Source organism: Pollicipes pollicipes, unplaced genomic scaffold (genome assembly GCF_011947565.3).
Source record: "Pollicipes pollicipes isolate AB1234 unplaced genomic scaffold, Ppol_2.1 Scaffold_5724;HRSCAF=6776_pilon_pilon_pilon, whole genome shotgun sequence".
In the NCBI taxonomy this organism is placed as follows: Eukaryota; Metazoa; Arthropoda; class Thecostraca; order Pollicipedomorpha; family Pollicipedidae; genus Pollicipes; species Pollicipes pollicipes.
In genome coordinates, this window is record NW_023596746.1 from 33,508,906 (window position 1) to 33,518,905 (window position 10,000).

General features: G+C 49.4%; 1 protein-coding gene across 4 annotated transcripts in view; it reads left to right on the forward strand.

Moving 5' to 3' along the window:
- Positions 1–10,000, forward strand: part of LOC119102513 (alpha-tocopherol transfer protein-like) — a 37,178-nt gene that overhangs the window by 23,270 nt on the left and 3,908 nt on the right. For all 4 annotated transcript variants that reach the window (XM_037225891.1, XM_037225892.1, XM_037225893.1 and 1 more), the window contains exons 7-8: positions 1–49; positions 763–907. The exon at positions 1–49 is cut by the window's left edge and continues 62 nt beyond it. In XM_037225891.1, the coding sequence (XP_037081786.1) occupies positions 1–49; positions 763–907 (194 nt within the window). The remainder of the gene's footprint in view (positions 50–762; positions 908–10,000) is intronic.

Below are 10,000 nucleotides of genomic sequence, written 5' to 3' on the forward strand. Positions count from 1 at the left end.
GGCTTTTGCGGCTGTGAAGCCTTTCCTCAGCAAGAAGCTGGCTGACCGGGTAAGCATGTGTCCCCTCCCGGCGTGGAACCACTCAGTGGCGGTGTTTCACCTACTGCATGATCATCAGCAGGGGTAGTCAGTTCCGGTGGACCGTTCTTTGTCACAAATGTCAAACTCTCAAACAGCTGATATCAGCCGGGTTGCGTGGTCTCAGTTACCCCGCTTGTTCAGCTCCGGTCCCGATCACCCCGCTTGTCCAGCTCTGATCCCAGTCACCCCGCCTGTCCAGCTCCGGTCCCAGTCACCCTGCCTTTCCAGCTCCGGTCCGTCATCCCGCCTGTCCAGCTAGGTCCCAGTCACCCGCCTGTCCAGCTCCGGTCCCAGTCACCCCACCTGTCCAGCTCCGGTCCCAGTCACCCTGCCTTTCCAGCTCCGGTCCCAGTCACCCCGCCTGTTCAGCCCCGGCCCCGATCACCCCGCCTGTCCAGCCCCGGCCCCGATCACCCCGCCTGTCCAGCTCCGGTCCCAGTCACCCCGTCTGTCCAGCTCCGGTCCCAGTCACCCCGCTTGTTCAGCCTCGGTCCCAGTCACCCCGCCTGTTCAGCCCCGGCCCCGATCACCCCGTCTGTCCAGCTCCGGTCCCAGTCACCCCGCCTGTCCAGCTCAGGTCCCAGTCACCCCGCCCGTCCAGCTCCGGCCCCGATCGACAGTCAAGCGTGGCTGTGCCTGATCGCTGTGTGTGACTGTTGTGTGTTCTCTCCGCCGCCGCAGCTGTTCTTCCACGGCAGCAACCTCAAGTCTCTGCACGCACACTTCTCACGCGCCATCCTGCCGCGCGAACTGGGCGGCTCGGCTCCCAGCTACTGCAGCGCCGACCTGCTGCAGCAGCTGCTGCGTGACGAGCAGTACTTCGTCGGTGAGCGGCGCTGCGGCCGGCTGGGATCGGCCCGGTGACAGGCGGAGCGCGCCGCCACCGAACCAGAGGCCGTCCTCGGCCATGGTTGGCCCGATAGCGGCCGTTCTCAGACCCGCCCGGTGTAGTGTAGAGGGTGCGCCGGGGCGTCACATCTTATGTGTGGGACCGGATCATCAGCGGTGCGCTCCAAAGCCCAAATCGTCATCATCAGCGGGGTCAGACGGCCAGTGCAGGCGGGTGTTTGCCCACTTGCCTGGTCCGGTGAAGGACCGCTGGTGTTCCTGGCTCTTCCGAACCGTCTCCTGGTTGTCCTAGGACCGCAAAAGGCGTCCCGGCCGAGGTGGACCGACCCGGACCAGCTTGGTGCCGCCGGGACCGCACCGGGCGGTGGCGGGACCGACTCGGCCTCCCGGGACGGGAGCGGATCGCCGCTGGACTGGGCAGCCGGCCGTGTCCCCGGTGCGCGGGCCGGTCCAGTTCGGGTTGGCGTCGACCGTTAGGCGCGCCCTCGTGACATCTTGTGGCCGGGCTGGCGCCGGCGCTTGATGACACGGCAGATAGGGGGCGGCCGGTGCGCGCCGCGTGTCGCCGTCGGCCCTGCGGCGGCCAGGTGGTCAGCGAGCGCGCCCCACTTGTGTGTACGTGTTACCAGCGGTCACCATCAAGAGAGATAACTGCTGTCCTGTCCCATGCGTTGGATCGGGAAGTGGAGTGTGGCGCATCTGTTTGGGTGAATGAGCATGCGGCGGGTGTGGGCTGAGAGGCGCCGGCGCGATGGGATGGCACGTGGTCAGATGGGATCGGGTTGGAAGGTTCCCCGTGACTGCTGCCTGGGTGTGACAGCACACCCAGGCGCAGTGTCACGGTGCTTGTTGCCAGCCGGCGCGTCAGTGTTGCGCCAAATCCTATCCTCATGTGATTTTATCACAGCATTATTATGACCATATGCTGGTGAAGTTTAACCACGAGCTGCGCGTCGGGTGGGAACGGGGCTAGAATGCGTCCCCTTCATTAAAGGGAATGTGTTACATTTGAATGCATTGAAGCAGGTGCCAGATATGAACGCTCACGAACGCCATATGTGGACGCGTCGACAATTATATTTGTATTGACCCTGATTGCCTTATGGCTTATGAAATGGCAGGATTAGAATGACGTTTTTATGATGTCATGAATGCCAATGTGACTTTGAAATCCTCTCTCCGATATACCTTTCCCCATTTTCGTGGGCTTATAGCTCAGAAATTGGACAGGCGTAGGCCTTTAGAAGGCAGGATTATGAAAAATACCGAAAGGTCTTCAAAATGGCTATTCAATTCAAACCCCTGTTCAAATTCAATATTACTCGCATGGCGCTCCATAAACTCCATGCCGGTTATGCTGATAGCAGCTGTTTACGATGCGCATGCGCGGCTGGTCTAGTCCGAGGACTCACAGCAAAGTTGGAATGTGAGCGGCGTTGCGCTTAAAACGGGCCGTCGTTAGTCACGGAACCGTTTTGTTCATGCCACGATTGTGCGACGATTGACATTAATACAATGCGCTCCGAATTCCCTGAGGTATAGGGCATCTTATAAGGGCAAGGAACTTTTCTTTGTCCCGTGTATTCACCACTTCTGCAGTATATGAGGGGACCAACTACATTAGCCATGAAATATAACATGATTGCATCACAGGCCGTGAAGTTCACTGAGACAATCAACATTTCCTTTGTGTTTGTTTTAGTATGAGTTGAATTTGCGTCACTCCTATACCATTCAAATTGACCATGCCATAGATAGCTGTAAAATCAACGTTCTTGTGTTTACGAGGCACGGCGTGTGGAAGCCAATGGCTTGCGGCCTTTCACTCTTGTGTGGCGTTTGCACACTGAGATAGATCGAAACAGGGTTGAAGTAATTCATCGGGAAAGCCAACCGATCTTGGCCAGGTATGTTCGCCATTTCCCATAGCCAGGCATCGATGAAATTATGTGAGCATTTTGAACATTGAGTTTTGAGCATGCTTATGCGCAATCTGAGGTTGCGATAACACCGAAGACCAACGTTGCAGTCTCTATGGGCCGCGCAGCGTCAACTGCCGCAGTCAGCAGCTGATGGCCGTAGGAACGCGGGCGAAACGACCACGTAATGGAATGTGACACTTTCGAACGCTTCTAGGAGTTAGCTGGTACGTTTTGCAGGCGGACTGTGACGCAAGCTCCACCTGTGCCATTTCGAGGGCGATAGTCTGAACAGATTAGGAGTTACGACGCACACGTTTCACGCAATGTTGGAGCACCTGCTGGTCGTTCGTATGTATCTTCAAAGCGTCCGAAGGTATTACCGGCACGTGGGGTTTTCGCCCGCCTCCAGCCGCTACCTGGTGTTGCAGCAGCAGCTGACGCCGCCCGACATACGGAGATTGCAGTTGCCTGAAGTGTGTATTGCGACTAAAGATCGCGAGCGCGCATACTCCATCCCATTTGTATCACTTTTACCGTTCCATTCTGAAAAGGAACGCATGGGTCAGGCGAACATGGGTTGGCTTTGTCGATAACGCGCGTGATCTATCAATTATCGATTTGTATATTTTAGATGAAATGCCATACGATTATATGCTGATATGTGATGGTTGAAATTCCTACGACTGAACGAGCTCTTTTTGCGCTACACATGCAAGTAGAAAAGTTTTGATTCAGCTGGGATTAGAGCCTAGGACCCGTAGATTCCCGATCACTTCGTCGACGTTTCCTGGGGTGCTTAATTGCAACCCCCCCCCCCCCCCCCCCCAGTACCGTTCGAGTTGGAATCTCAGAGATGCTACAGTAACACAGATCGAAAGAGAATTAAAATGTTCGTGATTAAAGCTTGATACCCTTGATGCCAGTCTTGAGACATAAAGCGCACGAACCAGCAAAATGCTATGAGCCCCTCTGGCACTGTTACATTCCATGGGCAAGTCCTCAAACTCAGTATTATTCTACCCCCCCCCCCCCCTTCGCGGCACCGCCTGAATTATATGGACTGATTCAGTTCACATACTGAATATGCATCAACTTGAATAGGGGAATATTCTGAGCTTGACGCCTGCGGGATGAGCCAAAAGCTTTATACAAAATATTTATTTTTATCGATATTTTCTCGCATTCTTTGGCAACGCGATAGCTAGTATCGCTCGCAAATCTACTTGGCCACGTCCTGGACGCTACAGTTCTCTCTTCTCTCTTCACTAAAATGGCCAGCTGGTGGCAGATCTTTTTAGTTTAGGCCGTCGGAGTATTAAATGGAGTTTGAGAAGTTTTACTGGCTGTGCTGGATTTCACGCGTCCTTATATGCCAGCTTTGCTTTCTATTCCGGGCGGGGTGAGTGACTTGGATCGGGTCATTTGGTTAAATGCTGTAAAGATACAGATCAGCGTGGTCATGGGCCAATAATACTCGCGCTTTTCGAAAGTAGGTCTGCTTGAGATCTCCATGAAGATCCCGGTATTGGCTGATGTATTCAGTTGCCTCTCAGGCTCTGGGGTGAGGGGCACCTTTTGCCTCCCTCGTTATCTTGAAAGCGATGAACCGCTCTTGCCGATGCAAGATGTTATCCATAGCTGGGGGTACCATAACCCAACAAATGATTGGGTGGCTTCTTCAAACCACACGTTTCTGGAGATCCCATGAAGAGGTGGCAATGGGTTTGGTGTTCTTCCAGCTACTTTCCAAGTACTGGGTGTCGTTCTCGGCCTCCGTGGGTATCTTTGAAGACATAGACCGCTTTTGTCTGTTGACGGTTCATTCAGCACCCTGAGGTCTTACGAGGTGTTACGATCAGAAAATTATGTAGTAGCTTCAATTTTGCCAATGGACATCTGAAAAACGTTTTTGTCAGTCACTTATTCTGAATTTTTCCAACCTGGGCTCGTGATAACGTTCCTGTCGTCAGAATTTCATGGTGTTTGCTTTCAGAAATCTGCCTTTGAAGCTGTCCTTTCGTTGAGATCCTGAACACCGTCTCTGAGGAGATACGACGTAAGGAGACACTCGAGCTTGTTTCATTTTTTTGATAGCATGACAGGGCTGAGGCGTATCTCATGCTGTGAATATGAGCAAAACGCTCGTTCATTAGTGCTTGAATTTGGGCCATTCCATGACAAATCGATAGGATAACACGGCACCGGCCTTTCAAGGTTGACTGAGACGCGTCTTTGAGGTAATTATACGGCCAAAAGACGATTCTGCAAGTCGTATGAGCTGTGCAGAGTACCGCTAAAGAACTAGGAGCAGATGAAAGTACGCGATGACGGCACGAATCCCGCCCTTCAACTTGCTTGAGCGGAAACAGTTTGCGGAATGTAATTTTTTGGAAAAAGTGCATCGGAAAGCTAAATGCCTATTTTCTTCTAAAACATTTCACAATATAACATTCAAGATCAGCTTGGTGCGTATAATGACTCAGTTTGACATTTGACATTTTTTTGTAGATTCCCTCGATATTACTTAAACCAGTATGTGGTTGCAGGCCAGTGTGTTCTCGTTCGGACTTAACAAATAAATCGATGGGGCCTCTTATAAATCGGTCGGAAATTAATTTGAACATTTCCTGATCACGCCCAGCGGCACGCCATGAACCGACCGGCTGGTATCGTGTAAACGAGCTCCATCGGCTCACTGCGTCTGGAACTGTGAGCGCGACCCTGAAACCAGTCATTTTAATCTTAAAACCAATCACGTTGACATTCTTCAGGATCTTTAGAGTAATGTCTGAATGACGAATGCGTGTTAATCGACCGTGCGTAACTGTCGTCCCTCACCAGTCGCATGGATGGCAACGCCGTGCGCTCTGAGTCCTCACAGTACGTCGATAACCAATATGTAAAGTCGGGACTTGATCGACGATTAATTGTTCCGCAGTTAATGTAGGTATTTTGTTGTATTTTGCTAACGATTGTTTGAATTGGGCTGCGATTGATTATAGCTGTTGACGATTAATTATTGTGATGATTGTTTCTCAGCGCTTGACATGCGTGCCGAGCCGTACAGAATAACAATATTGCAGTCATATGTAAGCGTCAGAGGTCGCGGCAGCCACGCTTCTTGTTAAGGTGTGGAATGGGGTTAAAAGTAAACGCCTTCCTCTTGATAATATAAACACGGCCAGCCATTATACGCCGTACGGAATTTGTTAGGCGTCAAGGCACAGAAAACGTAGTTGTCTCGGAATTCCTGTTGTATTGCCTTTGTTACGTTGGGTCCTACCGAACGAGGCGAATGTCATGGAGCGGTGAGTGACGCGATTCGCGAGCCAGTACTGCCTCTTCACGTATGACATCCCATGGCATTTCTACTCATGCTGTGAGTGTAAATGAAGAGTGACAAAACATGAGTGAAACGAAATGATACTGCCCGGCTCAAAGGCGAATCGGGGGGGGGGGGGGGATGGAGGCAATTGGGCCATGCCCCCCCCCCCCCCAAAGGTCGTGGAATCATGGTTTGACCTCCCAAAACGGCCGAAAAGATGCTGTGATGTGCATGCTAGCTAATGTTTCCTAAAATTAATTGCGTAGGTTTCTCGTTTTGCTATTGCTGGGGCAGTCATCTGTGTTGTCAGTCTACGCGCACCGGCAGCTTACGACGGTTGCGGGTCCGACATGAGTAGTTCATTGGTGGTTGATGGTTAATCTGTCATCACAGTGACATTTCGAGAGGTGACTTAACCCGCTATTTTGTTGACTGGGTCCCCCACTGGCCGGGTAGCTTTATCATCACAACCGACGTACCGGTCACAGATTACCTCGCTCTCCGCACGCAGCCGTTCCATGCGCGACACAGCGACCCGAGCCCGAGCAGCCGCCTGGGGGTTGTGTACTGTATGTGGACAGATGAACAGATAGGTAGATAAAAAGATAAATGGATTGATATATGAATAGACAGATACATACATACATGCATACATACATACATACATACATACGTACATACATACATACATACATACATACATACATACATACATACATACATACATACATACATACACACATACATACATACATAACAGGGATACATACACGTACATACATAACAGGGATACATACACACACATACATACATGCATACATACATGCATGCATGCAGACAGACAGACAGACAGACAGACAGACAGACAGACAGACAGACAGACAGACACCCTCCCCGGAAGACTAATTCTTAGATCCGCCCTTGGCCACGCTGTGTGTCTTTTCACGTCATGGGCGGATATTGTGCTGTACGGTAAGCCTCAGCAAGGAAATGAAAATAAAGTAGTAGAAAGGGAAAAGGCTGCCGCAGACACATTTTGGGAATCAGCGCGATTTCGAACTTTCAGCTAAGGATCAGACAGTAGTATTAGCCTTATTACTCAGAAAAACCAGGAGAATGGAGATTAGTTAGGTTGATATTTCGGCAACATGCCTTTGTCGAAACAATAGCTGAAGTGATTTCAAAATTGCCTGCTGATGATCCTACTCGATTTTTCAGGTTTTTTTAAGCAAGTCAGTGTTTTACTGGACACCAACATTCAGGGAATTAAACAAAGAGCGATTGACAGTAATTACCACGATACAGTGCCTATCTAGGAATTAGAATGCGCGAACATACGTGTACATGCAAACGAATTCAAGCAACTAGGCATCACGCATCCCGCTTCATTAAAAAATGCAAGCGAATTGAAGTAAACAGGCATCATACATACGTCGCGCATTAATTATACCTGTAAACTATTTCAATTGAACAGGCATCGTACATCACGCGTCAGGCATCACTCACTCGTGTAAACGATTTTAAGCTAGTACACAACATACAAAGGCACATGTCACATTCGCATAATCGGCCATGATGAGCCCTGTATGTTAAGATTTGGTCGCCGACTTTTTATAAGAACAACATACTTACATACAGGTCTGTATACGTTGTCCTCGATTTTTGAGGGTTTTTTTTTAGCAAGCCACCGTTTTTTACAGTTTAAGTGTTCAGTGTTCAAGCCACAAGCCAAGTAAACAGTGTTCAAGCGACAGTTTAGGTGATGCCTGACGCGTGAAGTGCGATGCCTGTTCAATTGAAATCGTTTGCATATATAATTGATACGCGACGTGTGATGCCTGTTTATTTCAATTCGCTGCAAGTTTGAATGGAGCGAAATGCGTGATGCCTATTTGCTTGAATTCGTTTGCATGTACACGTATGTTCGCGTATTCTAATTCTTACATAGGTACTGTATCGTGGTAATTACTGGCAATCGCTCTTTGTTTAATCCCCTAAATGTTGGTGTCCTATAAAAAAGAATGTGGCTCGCTTTTTCAACAACAAAAAATTTAAAGATCGAGTAGGATCATCGGCAGGCAATTTTGAATTCACTTCAACTATTGTTTCGATAAAGGCATGTTGCTGAAACGTCGGCCTAACTAATCTCCATTCTCCTGTTTTTTTTCCGAGGAATAAGGCTAATACTACTGCCCAATCTGTGGGAATAATGTTCCTCGCTTATGCACTGAACAACCTCCGGCTAAAGCGTGCATTTATATCGCTGCAGATGTGCACTGTCACATGTCAGCCTCCTGACTGAGGTAGTAAAGGAAGTAAAGCATCATGAAAAGGATTTGGATATATTTGCACACTTCTTATACTACCACCCAGCGTCAGATATTGCTCAAACCGTACACGGGGAGGATGTGAACATCAAACATATGTCTGGTGTTTGGTGGTTGAACTTGATGACGTCAGTCGTGGACAGCGTTTTAGATTGTTTCCCCACATAATGCGTTAGGTCGGTCAGGTCAAGTCGAGACGCCAACCTAGACCGAGTGGCATGTCGGAAAAGTGGGTGCCATATTATCCGTGTGGGGGGAACAGTGACGTCAGAAACTCATACAGCGTACACGTTCAGCTGCTGCCATAGCTGTTTGCAACCCAAATCTACGTCGTATTTGCGTGTGAAATGACGTATGCTGTGTTCACCGGATAGAATGGCGTTCGGAGCTCAGAAGACATAAGCCTTAACTTGTCAGATAACCTTTGACGACCTAAACTGTGGTCACATATGACAAACTGTGACCGAGAGCACGTTTCTTCGCCGAGTTATCAGCAGGACACCTTTGGCGGTTAGTACGAGCGGAGTGATAACAGACGTGAGAGTGATGAATTGCCCTTACGTAGAGGATGTCAAAACCCGTGCTTATGAAGTCAGCCATTTACCGGGATCCATGTCCACTAGTTTGATCAATGCGTTCGAACATTGGAACATTTTTTGGGGAGCTAGCTGGCGCACCAAGTTCACAAATAGCATTATCCGAAAATTGGCTGGGTGTGAGTCTGGTCAGGCCAGGCGTTTCCAGGTGACGATATCGATGAATTTAATCGCTCATGGTTTTGATGACTCTGTCCAAGTCTTTTGAAAAGCGAAACATAGTTTGCATATGAATCGAAACGCAATGACGCAATGCCAATGGCAAAAAATTAATGAATGAATGGCGGTGACACCCTGACAATAAACACAATAGTCTAGCCTTTATGTATGTGTAGCTGCCATGGTCCAATCTCTCACTTTAGATGACAGTGTCCTGTTTTCCAAATCGACGTCGGATAATCCCATCCGTTTTCCGGGTCGCACACATCGGGGTCGAACCCATTCAGATCGCTTGGCGGGCTGTGGACGGAATGTTTACCTCCACCGTTCAATCGTCTTCCCGTCTGTATCTTACCTGGCGACCGAAATCGACCGTCAATCCTTAACAGGTATTAAGACAGACAGATACATGGTTTTCGCTCGAGATCACGTGGCGTGTCAGTGGGGTCAGTCACGTGATCGAGATCACATGACCGGCTGCTGACATCGACCAATACTTCTGCTGGTACGATTTTCCGTTCTTTTTCTTGAGCATTTGTCTTGTCGCCTCGACGCCGTGTCGGCGAGATCGGGGCCTACTTTGAATGCTTGTCGTCAGTCTTTCAATCGACTGACTGGGAAAGCTAACTTTTTTACGTTAAACAAGATGTTTATGGGGAACGCTATATTCTGGTCAGATGGTATGATTGCAGGAAAGTCCCATCTGGTCGAACGACTTTCATGCAAATGCATCAAAAAGTA